The 19,434-nt window shown below is 41.6% G+C and overlaps 1 protein-coding gene across 1 annotated transcript in view; it reads left to right on the plus strand.

Annotated features, from left to right (window-relative positions):
- The first annotated feature begins 7,309 nt into the window (after positions 1-7,309).
- zfpm1 (zinc finger protein, FOG family member 1) overlaps positions 7,310-19,434 on the plus strand; it is a 127,543-nt gene continuing 115,418 nt past the window's right edge. The window contains exon 1 of the mRNA XM_036125818.1: positions 7,310-7,700. Within this exon, the coding sequence (XP_035981711.1) occupies positions 7,661-7,700 (40 nt within the window). The 5' untranslated portion in view covers positions 7,310-7,660. The remainder of the gene's footprint in view (positions 7,701-19,434) is intronic.

The following is a 19,434-nucleotide window of genomic DNA, read 5'->3' on the forward strand; positions in this document are numbered from 1 at the left end:
TAAAAGAAAATGGTGCAACTGTATGTTCTCATCTGAAAATATCTTGTTCTTAATGATCTGTGTCTGCAGGATGTTGTGGATTTCTCTCCTGCTGATTGGAAGCATCACCTGTGCTCCTCAACAAGCAGGTAAGCTTTAATTAAAGCTGAGCTCTTAAATGAGCTAGACATGTTTGCTCTGACTCTGAACTGCTTCCTCAGGTAGTGGAGGTGAACAGCCAAAGTGGTGGTATGTAGCTTCACCCCCTCAACAGGAACCGTCCAAGCCAGTCTACCAGAACCCTGGTGGACAGGTTAGCGGTTCTGGAGGCTACAGCAGCTATCCAGGAGTTTACTACAGCAGCGGTACTGGAGGTGCTGACGGCGGTTCTACTCATGGGGTCCAACAGAGCGGCCAGCAGGGAGCTCCAGACGCCAGCAGCCCTCAGCAGTTTGCAGAGGAGAGCTGGAGCTCTTCATCTGATACCAGCGGCGAGGACGAGCCGGTCTTCACTCCTGTGGATGAAGAGGATCAAGTGTACGCTTTCAAGTCCAAGTCTCGCTACAACCGTAAGCAGCTGAGGTTCACTCAGTTCCGCTACACCCCGACAGAACCACTTGTCCAGCAGCCACCAATGTCTCCCTACCCTGGGAAGAACCCTCAACATCCAGGCCAGAAGACATACTGAGCATCTGTGGTGAGAATAATTTTATTCAGCATGTTCAAGATTCTGCTACTGATGGTCTGACTGGGTTTTTCTTTCAGATTCCAGAAGAGCTGCTGCTTGCAACTGAAAATAAACTTTTAATCAGTGGATGTTTTGAGCAGTTCATTTGAGGCTTTGAAGCGGTGATCATGTGGTGTTTAATGGTACATGTGTATCAAGTGGAAAACCTCAGTATTAAACTGTTGTGCAACTTTAATCTACTTGTCCTATGGACAAGTTCTGAAAAATTGAATCTCTTCTCAGTCTGAGGAGTAATGACTGAATTCAGGCTCCATATATCCTTTGGTTAAGGATGTATTACCCTCAAAGCTTTAGCTATAATTAAGGCAAACCGTCAGATTATAGTTCATTGGGTCAGTAGGAAAGGAGCTTCAGACAGGTGTGCTGATTGGACCACGTTTAACTCTGAAACTCTCATGGAGGTTGATAAATCCAGACCTACATCTTTCTGAAAATTAAAGCGTACTATGCTGAATTAACTGAGGAAGTAAAGGGTTTTTATTTTATTAAACTGCACTTATGGCAACCGCTTAAGCACTTTGTCTAGGGAGTGGGTGCAAAATGGCAGTATTGAGTAGCACCTGTTGCTCAGTCAAGTGGCCATCAGTGCGTTAACATTCGTTTCTAGCCTGTTTCTCCTCTGCAATTGAGCACAAGTGACCGTAGCAATTTACTCATTGAGCCACTCTGAAGGTACTGTTTAAAGGAGTAATGAGCAAATTTCCTACCCCACACACTAGGTGGAGCTTGAGCTCTCTGTAGACCTAAAGCATCCAGTGCTCAGCACCCATTTCTCCTTCTCACCCATCGGTGGATAAATGCACAAACACCATTGAGGATCATGACTTGTGAAGTAACTCTTATGCTGTTGGCAAGAGAACGTTTTGATCTGGAGGTGGCATTTTATGGGCAGGAGGGGCTTATTCCATGTAGCAGCTGTGCGCTTGCTGCATCTGCAGCCAGCCCGGTTATCTAAACAAGAGACTGGAGAACGAAGATGGTGTGATTAACCTTAGTCCATCTAAAAAGACCCCTTTAGTTATTTAAAATATGCTCTTAACTCTGAGTTTATCAAACTCAGATTAAAGTCTCTCAAAGAGATAAACCCGTCCATAGGAACTACCCACACTTCATTTTCATAAAAGCAATGTAATTTCCAAAATTAAGACTACTTGCTGACATAAATCTTGAAGCGTTCAGAACCATGACTTTAAAAACTAAATGCATTTTTTTTTTTTTTTTGTACCAATGGGCATGGATAACAAGGAACTTTCAACTTAACTTTCGAACTGGGCTTTATAGAGTTTGTTCGGGGTAGAATGATTCCCTTCAGTTATTTAAATGAGTTAAACTTGTCCAGATTCTTCCCAAAGCAGCGTAAAACCTGCTTGATTTAGCAGGGCTGCAGTCCCTGCACTGAATAACCCAGTGAATTGTAGTTAATGGCTGTAGTCAGACAACCAGCAGCAAGGTTGTTAGTTTCTGAGCATTTTTTCCTCTTATTGAATTTTTTAAATTAACTTTGCATTGATGCAAAATTATTTGTCCAGTCTGCGTATCTTGCAGTGATTTATTTTTGTTCAATCTTTCACATGTCTGTTAAACTTTGTAGAACAAATAATATCCCTTCCAGTAATTCCAGTGCCCTTGATGGTTTTTCGATATCCTACATTATTGGTGTCCCTACTGGTTAATTTATGCATTTATTCTAATATAAAACTTGGTTACATCTATTTTAATTAGGATATTTTGAAACTGTTCAGTATTTTTTGTCATTCATTAAAATGATTCATTCAATGGAGTGAAACATTGCAAACCTTTATTTGTTGTAATTTTGGTCATGGATTACAGACAATGACAAGCAGGAAGTTTAAGATGTGGTCCCATGTGGTCAGAGCCAGTGATGCTGCTTTAAGTTTATTTTGTTTAACCTTTATTTAATCAGGAAGGTCCCATTGAGATTAAGAACCCCTTTTCCAAGGAGCCCTGGCTAAGAGGCAGCAAAGGTTACACAACAATTACAATTAGATTGCACAAGTAAATGGCACACAAATTAAGAAAAACGGACACAATTTAAACAAGACAGTCTAGATTTAAAAGTGCTCAATGAAATAAATTCAATGGTCTCAAACTAAACATAAATGGTCAATGTAAAGCACCTCATGAATGTTAATATATATTAAAAAAGGGTCAATTGATTGCTGTTTTGTCATGGTTTAATAGTAACCTTGGAGAAAAAAAAAAAGAAACGGAGGAAAAATTTCACAGAAAGGAGTTTATTAGATGTGAAAACCAGAGGAAAAAGCACATATGTTGTCCACATTAAAATCATTTGTTAAAAGTGATGTTGATTGCAGTTCTAAGACGGAGGAAAGCCTCAGGGAGTTGACGGGTGTGCAAGCAGTATTAAAACTCATCTTCTCTGTGCTCTGGGGTTTGGAGAGCAGATTAGGTTAGCCACTGTCCCCTGTAGGCTATAGCAAAGTGCAATGTTTGGAGTCTAAAGCAGCATATTAGCCAGTCATCATTGGCCCAGAAATCTTTGATCCCTGAAATAGAGTTCCTTCCTAATTCTCCCATCTTCAAGGTCTTCCAGCACTGCCAGTGCATCCGTCGCGCAGCATTACACACGAGTGTATTTGACTGTTCACAGTAATTTAAGCAGCACCATGTACATTTTATCCAACAGGTGCACTAGACCTGTAAATTTCAGGTTTAGTGCTGCTGAAAGCAAATCAAACAGTCTCCCTCTGTGTTTTGGAATCTGATAGCAGAGCACTTTGGTCCAGCAGACTGAGAAGTCATGGAGTTACTTGTAAAGACAAGGCCACATTCACCCCTCTAGATTATCCTCAGAGTCTCCCACTGAAATGGAGAGGACGAGGCAGAGCCAGCGGGAGAGAGAGGGAGAGGGGGGGGGGGGGGGGGGGGGGGAGAGAGAAGGAGGGTGCAGAAAACAGGCTAAATCATCCGATTATGAAAGGGTGTAGGAACTTCAACAGAGGAGAAGAGCTGTCATGCAGGTTTGTGAACTATATTTGCTGTATTTTGTAATAATAACCATGGCCACGTTAAACTTTTACTTGAGGATGAGAAAAGTAGAAGCATTTAAAGTTTAGCCCTCGTGTTTAAGGGGAGCTCAGACTGCCGGAAAGCAGCGCTCTAAGTGACATGACCCATTCAGAGCCGGATCCGCACTTCTCAAGTTACATTGGTGAGTTTTTGAGAAGGGCAGCCTTCACTGAGCATCCATATGTGCCAAGTGCTGTATATTTACCTCAGAAAAATCTTTAAATATATAACTTTTGCGTGAAAAGTGATTTACGTAAATTTCAGGCCCCATTTCGAGTGCGCACAAGCCAGCAGGGATGGCGTGTTAGATGTGTTGCAGGAGGATCCTGCACTTCATGATGACGGGGGTCAGAGCAACAGGACAATAATCATTCAGGCAGGTGATGGTTGTTTTGTTTTTTTTAGGGACAGGGGAGATGATGGGGAACTTCTGCACAGGTAAAGACCATTGATATGTGCAGGGAGAGGTTGAAGATGTCCAGAAAAACCCATGCTAGTTGATCAACACATGATTTTAGCGTCCCACCTGACACCATGTCTGGACCAGCAGCCTTATTGGTGTTGATCTTCATTAAGGAGGAGGTCACTTGGTGCAGCTGCGGGACAAGAGGCTGAAGCTGAAACTCTGGCTGAGGAGGATGTTCAGACCTTCTACGGGTTTGAGAGTCTAACTCTAACCAGGTGCAGAAGTTAATGTAGGACAGCACAGATGATGTATAATACTCCAGATCTGCGCCCTCTTTGAACACTTCACAGTCTCTGTGTTTGAAACAGACCCTTTAATGCTGAGCAGGCCTCTTCAGTCCGAACCTGAATGGCTTTGATCACGGCTCTGGTTCTGCAGATCAGTGGTTCGTATGCCGGGATCCGGTCAAGAGAGAAGTGATCTGACGATCCAAAGTGAGGAGCTGCTGCAGCCTTGTAGGGATGTCGCAAGTAGAGCTTATCTGATATTAGGGCTGGATGACAATTCAATAACGATATCGATCGATAGACGTATATCGATGATTGAAAAAAAGGGCCAATAAAAAGTTCAATAGGATAAAAGTTTTCCTTCCTTTTGCATTCCAGCCATGTAGGTTAATATTACAGTCGTTACGTCCTCCCAACCAATCACAACGCAGACGCAGGAACCAAGCCCCGCCCCCTTCAAAGAGTTCAGAGAGAACGTTTGTGTTCTTTTTATTTTTTTAAATACTTGCAGTTTTGGTAAAAAGTTTTTTGAATAAATGGTTGAGTTTGAATTCAGAGTTTGTGTCTGTCTCTAAAAATAGGTAATTAAGCAACAGCATAAAATGTCCAGGGCTGCACTTAAAATACATGTTTTGAATTTGTTGATAATTATCGATATCGATCAATATGATTTATATTTTATCGATATACTTTTTTTTCTATATCATCCAGCCCTATCTGCTATACTGTTGTCTCTGGTCGGGAACTGTGTGAATTTGTGAACTTTGGAGAGCACAGCTTTTAATTCAGCATGATTAAAGTCTCCAGCTACAATCAAAGCTTTTTCCTGAAGCCTGAATGCAGTTTTGAAAGAAGTTAATTGGAGTATATAAACTCTTTTAGTTGATCACAACCAAGACATTCAATCCATTTTGACAAGAAACACACATTTTATGTTGGCCTGTAGTTAGTTAAAACTGCTGGATCATCTCCTTTTAAAGGAACTGTAACCTGATTCTGCACAAATCTGAACTGTGAATGAGGGGAACAGTTTAGTTTGATCTTTAAGCCCCGCCCCAAATTGTCTCCCCCAATGAGAATCCCTCGACATTCAAGAGACTAAACACGCACCTCAACCTTGTGCACAATCCTCTGGAGGAAACAAGGCTTCATCGAGGAACTTTTATTCATTTTATTTGACATAAATGGCTCAGTCTTGGGTAAATTATTTTTTCTAATGTGACTGGTCGACACTTACATGCCATGCTGTTCTGTTTACATATCTAGATACCGGCACCACACCTTGTTGTGCCATTGGCATAGAAAGTCATCCTGCGTCATCCCCGGTTCACGTGAATTTACATTCACGTGATGTAAATTTTTTAAATAATCCTACTCAGTTGCACATTCCTTTGAATCTGCAAATACTAATTTAATAAAATGCATTATTTTTCCCGAGCTCTAAATTTGCCTTTACTGTAGAGTATCTTATTATTATTTTCTGTTTGTCTTTGTTTTGGTTTTTAAGCTTTGTGTGAACCTGTATGATTCAACTTGCCTTTCAATTTGCTACTGTCCCCACTGGGTGACAATAAAGGATATTTATATTCTATTCTACTGAACACCTGAATTAAATGATTAGTTCGTTGCCAGGCTCCTGCAGAGCTGAATGAGATGCTGATGAGGGAATTTAGCCGGTTGACACATGTTTCAAAATGTCCACTAGATGGCAGCAGTGAATTTAACTGGCAGAAACAAGTCTGCCTGAGCTCTGTCTTCAAATTAGTAGCAGAGAACAAACTTCACAGGATATGGAAATATCTATCTATCTATCTATCTATCTATCTATCTATCTATCTATCTATCTATCTATCTATCTATCTATCTATCTATCTATCTATCTATCTATCTATCTATCTATCTATCTATCTATCTATCTATCTATCTATCTATCTATCTATCTATCTATCTATCTATCTATCTATATGCACTGAGTCAGCGGTAAGGCTGTGTGAAAAACACATCTTCTCTATCACACATAATTTTTGTCTTCATTTATTTCAAATGTTTTGACAGTTTAAACAAGTTAAAAAATCCCCATTACTGATATTTAACATTTAAACTAATTTTGTAATTTTAGATTAATATAATTTAATTTTCTCTCATTACATAGACTATCATAACTGTTAACTTCTTTATTTTCCAAACTGAATTGACATTTTAATCAATTTAATAGATTTATGTGGGATTTTTATTTTACTTTTCCAAATTGTTATCAAATGGACATAATGTGTTTAATTTTATTCTTTTATTTTGATAGGTTTTGATGTAGCTTTTCATCCACTTATATTGTTTGATGTTATTTTAGTTTGTTTTTGTTTTATTTTTCATTTTCATAGAGTGAATCATCAATTTGTCCATCTAAACAAGTTCAACTCGCTTTCCAAATCAGTTTAATATATTTCAGTTCAATTATTTCTTCGAATTTCAAATATATACATAAAAAATATATTTTTTTGCTTCATTTCATTTCTTTAATTTGATTCAAAAATAATCAAATCAGATTTGGTTTTGCTATTCTTCTGGTTGTATTTTGACAGCATTCTATATGAAAAGGTTCACTTTTCAAGCTAGGATATAACTTTTTTATTTCAACTAAATTAACTTTTCTAAATATCATTTGGGTTCGTTTTATTTACATTGTTGTCAGGAGGGTTGTATATTTTCTTCTATTTATACATTTTATTTTATTGTATTTTGACTGCTTGAAAACGACGCCTGTGTGTGGACCAATAGGAGACGAGTGCGTCTCGTTACGTCAGACGCAGGGGAGGACGCTCCTCCTGCTCCGCCTCGGTAGTCGCGCAGTTCGGCTGTAGCGTTGCGGTTCCACTGGAAGCGGCTCTCCGGCTCAGACTTCCCGCAGGCGGACCAGTGGGCGGACCGGCGAGAGGAAAGTTGACAGAACCCAGCAGCAAGGCAGCCCGCCCAGCTCCTCGGAACCGACGCTTTCTGACGGCAAGCGGCTCTCCGACAGCCCGGCGGCGGAATAACAGCCGCGGGGAGACGGGAGGACAAGGTGCGGACTGAGCGGCCACAGGTAGCCCCAGCCGTCTGGAGGGTCATGCGGATCTCTGAGCCGTGAACGGCCGCAGACGATAAAGAAGAAGTCGCCACCAGAGGGAGGACCGACGCGGGAGGAGAGCCAGTATGTCCCGGAGAAAGCAGAGCAAACCCCGGCAGATTAAGCGTAAGGAGCCGACAAGTTCAATATTGCTTCTCCATGCTGGCTTTTCATGCGAACGCTCTCAGAGAGACGGAATATGTGGAGTTCTCCGCGCTGAAGTTGGTGTCTGGTGTGTAGCTTCTGCTTCGGCACTTGGATAAAGGGCCATTTCACTAAATATTAAACCCTGGACGCCAGCAGCCCAGCTGTGGAACACCTGGACTGCTGAAACCTGGGCAGGATGGTCACAGATGCGTCAAAACAAACGATGACCTCTAAAACTTGTATTCCAATGATCAGTATGTATTTAAAAAAAATACACGACTCGAAAATATTCAAAGCGTCAGCGTCCAGATACTCATTACAGGGTATTTTTTTAATGATCACATCGATTATTGAGTGTTTTAAAATATTTATCCTCAGTGTAAAATGTTCTAGTTCAGGTTTAATGGCCCGAATGTAAGGTTTTATAAAAAGGAAAAAAAGGAAAATTGAGGTTAACCTACACACTTTTGTGATGAGTGTAAATTAATCCGGTCCATGTTAAACCAGTCTAGGTTTGAAGGTGTTTTTTTTTTTTAAATAAGCCTTGGAATTTGTCCTTTTTTGGACCAATTTTGTGATCTCTTAACAGACCACAACTCACCGTTTTAGTGAATTTATCGCTAATTTAGATGTTTTCAGTGTGAGGACTAATGGAGGTTAATTTAACAAATAAAACAGTGAAAGGGCCCTTGACCCCAGGAGCCGAATCAGAGCCGAACTTCAGCCCGTCTCAGTATAAATCTGACATGAACGCGCCTCTGAGGACCAAACCGAAGCGCGGCCGTAAAAGCGGCCTGAGCCGCAGAGCTTTTTCTCCTCCCTTCTCAGAGCCTCTCTGAGCGCGTAGAAAACTTTTCATTTCTTCTGTTTCTGAGCTTTTTTCTTTTCTTTTCTTTTCATTTTTTTTTGTCCATCGGCAGCTGAGCTGAACGCGTCGCCGCGGCTTCCTGTTTAATTCTGTTGTGGAAACGTCAGTGTTCTCTGAAAAAGCCGATGTGAGGAGAGATAAAGCAGCGATCCGATGTGAGCTCAGATAAAGATTAAAATTGGATCTTTTTTTTTTTTTTCATTATTTGTTTTCAGTCTCAGGCCCCACCCCCCCCCCCCCCCCCTTCGCTGGCTTTTCACTTCTCTCTCCCAGAGATGGGGGCTGCAGATAGGCCTGCATGGCTGATCTCAGCCGCTGATAGCTGCTCACAATTGGATCCCCCCCCCCCCCACACACACACACACACACATCTATCCTTTTAACTCAATAATGCATCTGGGGGCCGCTTGAAAGGGGCCCTTTTCTCTGGCTCCAGCGCTCGGCAGGTCTCCGAGCTTTTCCTGTTTATAAAACGTGTGAAGCTTTATCAGGCGGTAACTGATGTTCAGAGTTGATAGAGAGAGAGAGAGAGAGAGAGAAAAAAGGCGTATTAATAGGTCTGTTGCACGCCGAGGTGTGATGGGTTGTGTTTGAAAGTTCAGGAGCAGTTAGGAGGCTGCAGCTGGAAGGTGTCTTATCGGCCTGTTTGGCTTTTTGCATCGTTGATTGTGTCACCCTGTCCTCAGAAACCTCCCGTCTGCTGGCAACACTTGGAAGTTTAGTCTGCGTGATATCACCCCACAGAAATGCCTTCATGTTTGCAAGCCGTAGAGGTCTGATCAGCGTGCTCACATCCAGGCTGGAGCAGGTGCATCCTTACAGCGCCGGTTTGGAGCTTTGCAACAGCAAACTTTAAGACATTTTGTTGGGATTTTTCTATGGTAGACAACTGAAACGTGGAAGGCATTATTATTATTATTATTATTTGCAAACAATCTGAAACGTGTGGTGTGCTTTGTGCGATACATTTTCTTCACTCCTACCTTTTTTAAATGAAACCTTGTGCGACCCTCAGAAGTCACCGCACTAGCAAATGCTGCTGTTCTGTGAAGGCCACAGAGGTTTTGTTAGAGAACACCGAAGTACGAACTGCACTAAGGAGACCAAGGAACATAGCAGACAGGTCAGGGAGAAGGTAGGGGAGGAGCTTAAAGCAGGGTCATAACCTGTGACATCTCACAGAGGTCAAAAGATCTGGAAAGGGAAAGAACGCGAGACAGCCACAGTACTTAACCAACACACCTGCGTAGATGAAGTTAGCAAAGAGCGCATTTATTAGAGAAGCAGCCAATGTGGATGTAGGGCGCCAGGACAAAACCCGATGGAGGCTACGGAAGACTTGACACATAACAACCCTAAACATGCTAATAATAATAATAATAATAATAATAATAATAATAATAATAATAATAATAAATGAATTACCCTATAATTGTATTGGGATGTTTTTACTCTGTGGGGAAAGGGATGCATAAATCATTGTAGGTCTAAAACTTGAAAAAAAAATATTTTGCACGTTTGCCTTATTAAAAGACAGTTATCCAGTTTGCAAGTTGCTTTGCTAATGGGTGACCATCTCAATGGGAAAAAAAATAAATCACCAAGTTTTTCATCTATTCTTAGCATTAAAAACAGGATTTGGGTCACTCGTTCTTTGAAAACTGTATTTAGCCAATATTATTATTATTAGTTTTGTGCACCAAAGCCTACTTTTGAGTATAGATGGGGTTCTATTTGCTATGAAGTTAAATAAAATGCAAAAGGTGTGGTGATTAAAAGATGAATACTCTGTACCTAATAATTTGACTCTAATTAAAAATAAAAATTATCCATCTGCATCAGCTATCCCTGCTTTTGGGCCAAATCATTTATGAACTGCATTTGGGGGCCTCTGGGCCCTACTTTGGACACCCTTGGTTTAGATCAAAGCATGTTCATGTGTTACAACGGCCTAGTCAAAGTCCAGAGATAAATACAATTGAGAATATGTGGGGAAACAAAATATGTTTAGCTCCATCCAATCTGAGAAAGCTGGGGCTGTTTTGTGAAGAGGAATGGGCTCAAATCTCAGTCTGTGGGCCCGCAGACTAGAAATACCGGCTTTGCACCTGAAGGTTCCAGAAAATATCGGCTCATGGGGCCTTAATACAAACGCACTCCACACTTTTCAGATGTTTCTGGTGTGAAACTATTGAAAACTTTGAATCATTGCCATTTAACCTTACAGTGTTATTGAGGTTTGTAATTTGACTGTAAACGAAACTGTAAACTGTACAGAGATAAAACGTTTTCCTCTTGTTGCTGAAATGTGTTTCAGAATAACCGCTGCGCCTCCTTTCCTCATTGATTCACGTTGTTGTCAGAACTTGCTGATGGTTGTCTGTTGAATTTCCCTAAGCCCGTCGTGACCTTTGGTAATATCAGACTGAATCCATCTAGAACCCGAACATCTTCAGTTTCCTGTCACATGTTGCAAAAAAGCAACAAATCTGTGAGCGTCTGAGAAAGTAGATGTTTGACCCAAATCATTTCAGCTGCTCGGAGGATCTGCTGAAGCATTTTTGACGAGCGGTTCGGTGTTTTTTTGACCGTTATCATGTATTCACCACGGTGTGGGAATGAACTCACCTGTGACGGAGCTGCAACCATCAGCCTGCTCACCGTGGGTGAAAAAAAAAAAATAAACCTGACGTCTATTCATGTTCAGAAGGAAAAATGTGGAAACGTTTGTGCTGATTTTGGGTTTTGAAGTGTTGCTTTGATGTTCTGAAAGTGGTTTGAACTTTTGACCAAACTCAACAGGACCCTGGTAGACGTCATCGCCTACTCAGCCCACGAGGCTAAAAATAACTTTACAGATTAATCAGTTTGTGTCGTTTTTTTTTTTTTTTTTGTTTGCTCCTCTCAGAGACCTGAAGCTCGATTTCTGTCCTTATTGTCAAGTTCTTAAAGTTTGTGAGTCAATGCCAAGTGTCTGAATACATCTGTTAGGGAGTATTGTCAGTAGTGTGTGAAACATTCATTCCTTCATTCTGGAGGTATCTGTGATATTTCATCTGACTGAGTCATTGCACAGCGGTTAGTGTTGTTGCTTTGCACAAAGAAGGTTCTGGGTTCAGATCCCAGCTGGACATCTTCAGCGTGGACTTTGCCTGTTCTCCCACAAGCATACATGGATTCTCTCTGGGTACTCCAGTCCCCACACGTTGGTGTGAGGTTACCAGGTTTGTGTGACGTACATAAATTAAAACAATGAAAAATCCATTCAAATCTTTTCCCACAATGATATCACATGTATCCTTTATAAATTCAGCTGGATTTTTTTTAGTTAATTTACAAACTGTGCAAACCCTTAAATTGAAACGTTGTTGAAGCAACTTGATTTAATTTCATCTTTCAGTGTTATTGGGAGCTATCCTAGTTAAATCTCCCTGACCTTTGCATCCCAAAGCCTTAATTTGTAGAGCTGGTCTCACAGCACCAATCACCAATAGCACACCATAGCATCATGATCTGGGGTAACTTGATTTCGATTAGAACTATTTTTTGGAGGATTTTTTTTTGTCAAGGTGAATAAAAATATGGCCATCAGAGTCATCTCAGACGTTCAGGTCGCTGCTAAAAAGCGGAAGATAAGGATGGATTTTGTGTTTTTTAGCATCTGTGTGCATATAGAGCAACAGAAAATGGCTTCATAGTCAGGAAATTGAAGTTTTGGAGTGGCGTGGCCAGAGTGAAAAATAAGATTTGGTAGATCACTTTAAGAAGACAATCTGCTAGAGTTGGAGAACTTTTGACACAGTGGGCAAAAATTTCTAAGTCAAGATGTTGGTTTCTGATAGACTCCTACCAAAGAAGACTGAATCTTAACAAAGTTTTACGTAAAGTGGGCACACACACACATGCATGCATGCAGGGATTTTAATCTTTTTTTTTCTATTTTAACAGATTTGGGAATTGTGCTGTCTAACTTTACAGGCTAAAGGGCAGATTATGTGGAGAAAGGTTTTGAAATGATTTCACGACAGTCTGTTTTAACAGGGGTGTGTACATTTTGAAAGGCCCCCTTTATTGAGTCCAAAATTTGCCGTGTACAGTGTAAAAATTTCAGAGGACTGCGTATGTACAATGCGATCCGGCTTTTAATGTCGGTGATATAATTGGTGACTTGGATGCACTCTTGCTGTCTTTGATGGCCGTACCTGCTGGAGTCGAGTGCCTTAGATGCAAAATCCAACAGTGGTGGGGTTTTCACTCAGTCCAGGTCCAGATTAGACTCCTTCTCTTACCCCGCGATGTTTATGATGGTGGAGAAAATTAACGTAGACATTTCCAGCCCAGAAGGGAAATATAGTCCCTCCAAGGAGTTCTGGGCCTGACTGGGAAACCTCCAAATAGGCCAGAGCACTTCAATCGACTTTTTTCTGTTCACATTAATTAGTAGCAGCTCTACAGAGTTCCTCACCGTATCCTTTAGACACAACCAGGCAAACCTACAGAGGAGGTTCAGTTTGTGGGAACTTGTTCTTTTGGTCAAGACCCTGCAGGGCCTGGTGGGAGCATTCCACCACTAGACCTGGAGGACCAGTCTCTGATTCTTGTATCTGCACACTCGGCAATACGCCGCCCCCGAGTCACTTCCTGTTTTGTAATTTCTGTTTCCATGGCGAAGTTCTAAACTCCCAGCAGGAGGCTCCAGCACAGCCATCGGTGAGACCTGGAGATGTACTCCAGACCCCTGTGGCTAATAATCTCGGCTAAGACATGGCGTGTACCATGCATGCGTCCCCTGGGTGTCACGGCCGTCTTTATTAGCTGCTCTGGTCCACCGAGATCGGCCGGGCCCTCGGTCTCGTGACTCTCTTGTGGTTCGGCCGACATTTTGACAGGAAAGAGTCTGGAGTGATAAGAACGCTGTTCGGCTGGGATATGTTGGAGGTGAGGAGGTAGCTGGTATTGGCAGGCGCTACTTCTGCCTCTCCTGTTCTCACTGCTGTAGCTGTTAATCCAAAATGGTGCTTGGAGCCAAAGTTCACGACATGTCACACTGTTGTTGGGTCGGGTTTTATACCAATGGTCCGACACGGACGCCTTAAACGGCTCTGCTTTTACTCTGTTCTTACTCTCCAAGTTAAACTGGAGACCACAGAATTATCTGCTGTTTTAAACCCGTTTTTACTTGCATTTGTTTTGTTGCAGATGAAACCAGATTGTGACAGTCTGTTGTAAATTCAGATTTCAGATAAGAGTTTAAAAAGGGTGTAAAACTTAAGACGAGAGAGTCTAAAAACAATAAAAATCTAACCTCAAAAAGAACAAAGTAGATTAGCACACTTGTTTCATTCTAATCTGATGGAATCTGTTTCAAGGAAAAAAAAAAAAATCTACAGTACCGAGACAAGCTTATTGCATGTTTTTCCTAGTAACATGACCTTTTTGTATTTTTTCAAATGTTATCTTGATTAATAGTTATCATTGCTTTGAGACATGAATTTCTTTGTACACAGTTTTGGTTCAGTCCTTGTACCTGACCTCGACAGAATGGTGTGCACTGTGTGCTTAAACAATAAGAAAATCAACAAGTTGATCATTAAACAAGTGTCAGGGCTAAAGAAAGTCTTTCCAACAGTATTCTAAAATCAGGTCTTTAAGAAACACGCATATTCTTCAAGTAAGTGGTAATGCCCGACGGGGTGTCCATTATCAGAAATTAATTGACGACATGGAGGCGTGAACCAACTTGCTTCCGTGAAGTCCATTAATTTCTGATAATGGACACCTTTTTCACCAGAATTGGCAGAGAGAGCGATTTAATATCGGTCGTGACGCATTGTCAGGGTAACCAGCCTCAACTGTCTTGCCAGAACCAGCTAACGTTTGAGGCAGCGCAACAATTTTGGACAATCAGGGTATTTGACCGGAACTTTTTTATAGGTCTCATATAACACTTTTTTTAAGGGACACCCTTTTACCAATCAGAATTGAGTATTCACTAAGACCATGGTATAAGGCACACTGATCATGACATGGCACCCGTTAACGTAATATGAAGGATGATTAAACATATTGACAAAGTTAAAGACCCAATCAAGAGGTATATATTTGCCTTGTGTGTTGTTACATCTTCAAAACAAATCATTAATTCTGATAAATTCCCTGTTTACTGGCTTAATGTCAAGTTAATTATTAGGTAGGATAATATAAACTAAGCTAGGCTAAAATAAAATAGGCTATGATAAACCATATCAACAAGTAGGTAAAGTTAAAGTGAGGTGTGCTAACACAAAGTTAATTTAGCTAAAGCTAACTAAATTTAGCGATAGCTCGGTGGGTTAGGATAACCGTGGCAGAAGGGAGCGTTGGGTGGTTTAAAGGGGAGGCTCAGGCTAACAGTACCCAGCTAACAGCTAACGTTAGCTTATCTTGTCTGGGAGGTTTAAAACTTTACTGTCTAGCTACATGCTAGCTTAGCAAGTAGCATCGTTCAGCATTTCATTTTTCTTGTCTGTCTGCCTGAGAAAGTTTCCCCGAACAACACATTTGTGTTTATCTTGTCTATAAAGAGGGTTGCATGTTTTCTTCTGGCTATTATCCACATGTTGGCAGACTTTAAGACTCCCGTTAACAGCTGCAGGGAGGAGATGGGAGGGTCTGCGCTGCTGTAGCTGGAAGAAGTGTGACAATTTAGGCAGATGTGAATGGGCCCATTTACATACATTTATACACAAATCTGTATTTTTAAATAATTTACTTTTAGTACTGATTATATCGAGACATTGATTATTTTGCTAACCCTACTATATACCATCTTTGATATCACTGATACTAATGTATAAAAAACTAATTTAAAATAAATAAACAACTCAGCCTGGCTAAATCCTATTTTATGTCTGTCCGACTGTGTTTTCTTTGGGGTTTAAAGAGCCTTCACATGCAATTTAAAGTTGATTCAGTGAATAATCTTTGAATGTTAATTTACTCAACTCATCCTACGACTGTCTCAACCTATAGGGGATAACACACCTAGTGATAAAATTGAGTTAATGTAAAGTAGTTATATTTGCTTTTCCCTCTCTGTGAGCAGTTGTGCTTTTTTTAAATTGAAAAAGAAAAGGTTTAATCAGTGGTTCATGTAAATATCGGCTGCAAGAACATTTTTTGTGAAGAGAGAAAGTTGACATATCTGCTTGAAGGACAAATAAATTACACAACAAGCCAAAACCTAAACCAAAAGCCTCAATGCTGCCTCTTGTGGCCATTAAAGGAAATGGAGCTGCTTTGTAGCAGGGAGTGGGTTGATATTAATTTTTTTAACTGTTTGCTTGTTCCTCTGAAGGCAGGTTTACAGGTTTGGTAAAACAGTGTTTTTCAGTGTGAGCATTAAAAGCTGACAGGTGCTGAAAGCTGCTATCAAATGTCACAAAGTTCCTCACTAGTCCCGATTTTAAACTTTCCAACCTGAAATAGCTTAAAAAAGATAACTCTAAATGAAAAAAATAAAAACATGCAGGGTATTTATATCTTTGAACAGTTTTTTTTCTACTTTTTTTCCACCAACAATGGCTTTCTGGAGGCTCAGAGTGTGGAGGAGAACGAGCTGTTTGTGTAGCAGATAGATATTTGTCTATGTCTCTTTGTGCGTCATCCTCCCTAACGGTTGGAGATCTTTCAGCCTGATAAGGCTCCTCTCCTTGATGGGAGAGATACCAAGCAGCCCACGGAGGCTGGATTCCCTGAGCTTATATTTTGGCGGTTGAGATGGGAGACGTGATAAAAGTTGGCGGCGATCGCTGCGGCTGATAAAGCAGGAAGGGGAAAAAAAAAGAGGAGGCAGATGGAGGGGAGGGTAATTACATCTGGATGTTGCATGTTGACGGGTTGGTGTCTGTGCAGATAAATGAATAGATGACTGAAATGACAAAGAGAAAAGCAGCAGGAAGTGGAGCGGAGGTAGCGAGCAGAACCCATAGCTGTTATGTGAATGTGTCGTGTGTGTGTGTGTGTGTGTGTGTGTTTTTAATGGCAGCCCAGCCAGCCTGCCATGCCGCTCCCCCACCCTCTGAGAAAGATGTTTGAGGCCGATAAGGAGGCCTGCTGATGGTAGATAGATAAGAGGCTGCTGATTCTCACTGCTGATTGGGCCCCGCTTTGTGACATCAGCCTTCCAGCTCAGAGGTCAGCGTGAATAATAACGCTGTCTCCCGTGACTGAGAGCAAACCAGGACGTCTGCAGAGGCCAGACGAGGAAGCTGACCCCCTCCTCCTCCTCCTTTTCTTTAATAAAACAGTTTATAGTTATTAAAAAGTTAAAGATTTGTTGTTTAAAAAGCTTCGTAGATTTATAGCAGAGGGATTCATTCTTTCATTTTGTTAAATCTGAATAACACGCACACAGACACGTACCCGGCGCCCCTCGCACAGCGCCTCGGTGGCTCTCCCCTCCTGTGTGTTTCTTTAACTCCGTCTTTGTTCTGCTTTTAGCTCGATGTGAACTTTAGATAAGCCGCGGGGCCTGATCTCCGGTGCAGATACAGATCTCCGGGCGTGATTAGAGTTGTTATCAGGCCGGAGCAGAGGCTCCGCTGCAGCAGCGGCGGGAGCAGCCAGGGTCTGGACCCTGGCAATCAGTTCCAGCCCTAATGGGATTAATGTTGTTGTATAATTAGATGATAGGTGTGAATGCATTGCTTTCTCCTCCTCCAACCCCCTCCTCCACTCCCCCCCCTCTCCACTCGCTCTTCACAAGCATTGTCATTGATTAATTTAATTAGAATTAATGCCACGTATTACTCATCCCTGATTCTGTGTAAGATAGTGCAGACATGTTGGGAAATTCTGATGTTAGTTGATTTCTATCTCTGGGTTTTTTTTTTTTAACTGTTCTCTGAGAGGCGTGAAGATTGTAGAGTTAGCTGGAGGGGGAAGAAGAAGAAGAAGAACAAGAAGAAGAGGAAAGTGGCAGCATCAGCAGGATGACTCGCTCTTGGTTGATGCCACTGACAGATGTTAGCGATGGTGACTGATTGGGTATCATGCATGCAACGATTCTCATGCTGGAGATCAGATATCTTCGCGGGGAGCTGCATCAGACTGCAGCCGTGCACAGGTCTAACCCTCACACGGCAGCTTTTAGGGGGACAGAACGCCGCTGATGATGTTTCCAGACGAAAAAAACGCTTTCTATGCAGGACAAATCAGGTGTTTACCATCTGATGTTTGCACTTTAACTCGACTCTTCTGCTGTTTGAAACGCTTTGAAAATATCTTCTGAAAGCGGATAGATGCCTGATGGATTGTGGATTTGTTTGCATGCATGTGTGGGTTTGCATTTTAGCTACACTCACACTGATGGAGTGTGAGTGTGTGTGTGTGTGTGTGTGTGTGTGTGTGTGTGGTCAGACTCAGTAAAAGAGGGAAGTTGGCAGGAAACACGGTTTGTGTTCGGTGTGTGGATGAGTTATTACCTTTTCCTGCTGTTTACCCAAGGGACGGCCCTGGTGGCGCTTCACGCTTCGCCTGCTCGCTCCTGCTGTAAACGCTTTCACCTTTGACTCCCGCGCTGGCAGCTCGGCGCTGGAGGGAGGAGGGAGAACAACGGTAGCGTAATCGCTGTCCAAACCGTTTGCTTAAGCAGTAATTACCTTTACGCTGGCTTGTTTCAGGGAGCCACGTGAGGGGCTTAACTCCCCCGCCGTGTTGTATGTTTAGCTGGATGAGACCGAAGAGTTCACACACAGATCTGGACACGGCGCTGAAGCCCGGTTCTGCTGGCTCTAATGTTTTTTTTTTTTGTAGGGAAGCCATGAGCCACGTGGCTCTGATCTCTCTGCAGAAACCCCTGATCCAGCCCTCCTTTCTTTCTGATTTCCTTCCTGTGGTCCAGACTTTCCTGTTTTCCTTTAAAGTGCTCATGATTAGTGGTTCTTTATATGCTTTCTCTGGACTTTGGCTGTTTTATTTTTTTTTTATTCGCTTATGAAAGCTAAAATTGAGCAAGTCTGCCTGGTGAGCTTCAGATCTTTGCAGAAGCTTGGCAAGCAGAGCACAATAACAGGTGTTATAGGCCTAATAAACTCCTGCAGATGAACAGTATCCTAACTGTATTCAGGATTTTTAGTATCCTAATTGCTCTGAAGGATGGGGCATTCTGAGCAGAGGTGGAGCTACAGAAAGGAACCACTTATTGAAATATAAAAGTTCACGTGTCACAACTACTGCGGTATGAATAGAGTTTATTGTTCAGAACATTTAGGTTTAATTACTGAAGCTCCTGGTGGTGAACAGATAGTAACGCAGGCCTCAATGTGTGGGATTACCCTGTGTGTATAAATGTTATTGTAACAAAAGCAACAATTATTGATAAGCTTCTGATGTGGCATCATATCTAGTATCTCACACAAATACCCAACTATGAGTCCATCTGTGCTACTTTGCAGAACTCCTTGTGTATTACTCAAATACTCAAATTATGGTCATTTACCCCATTGCCTGTTTTTTTTTTTTATTGGGAGAGGTTTAAATCAATAAACTTGAAGAATCCAATAGACTCCATAAATATTTTAAGTTAAAGTCCGTAAATGTCTTTTTGCGAACTTTAAATCAGTAGTGAGAAATGAACCAAATAAACCAGGATCAGAATTGTGCATCTGAGTGACACATTGAGTGACATTATGACCCCTAATCATACCAAAATGACTTAAGGTGACCTCCCGCTGGTTCATATTACTTATTGTAGTCATAAAACCCCATTTCTCTTCTGCACTTTAAAAGCAGATTTGTCAAAGCAGGTACGAAGCAGCTCTAAAGGTGGGTATGAGTAGACACACGGCTGCTACAGGAAGGAAA

The sequence above is a fragment of the Fundulus heteroclitus genome, chromosome 2 (genome assembly GCF_011125445.2).
Source record: "Fundulus heteroclitus isolate FHET01 chromosome 2, MU-UCD_Fhet_4.1, whole genome shotgun sequence".
Lineage (NCBI taxonomy): Eukaryota > Metazoa > Chordata > Actinopteri > Cyprinodontiformes > Fundulidae > Fundulus > Fundulus heteroclitus.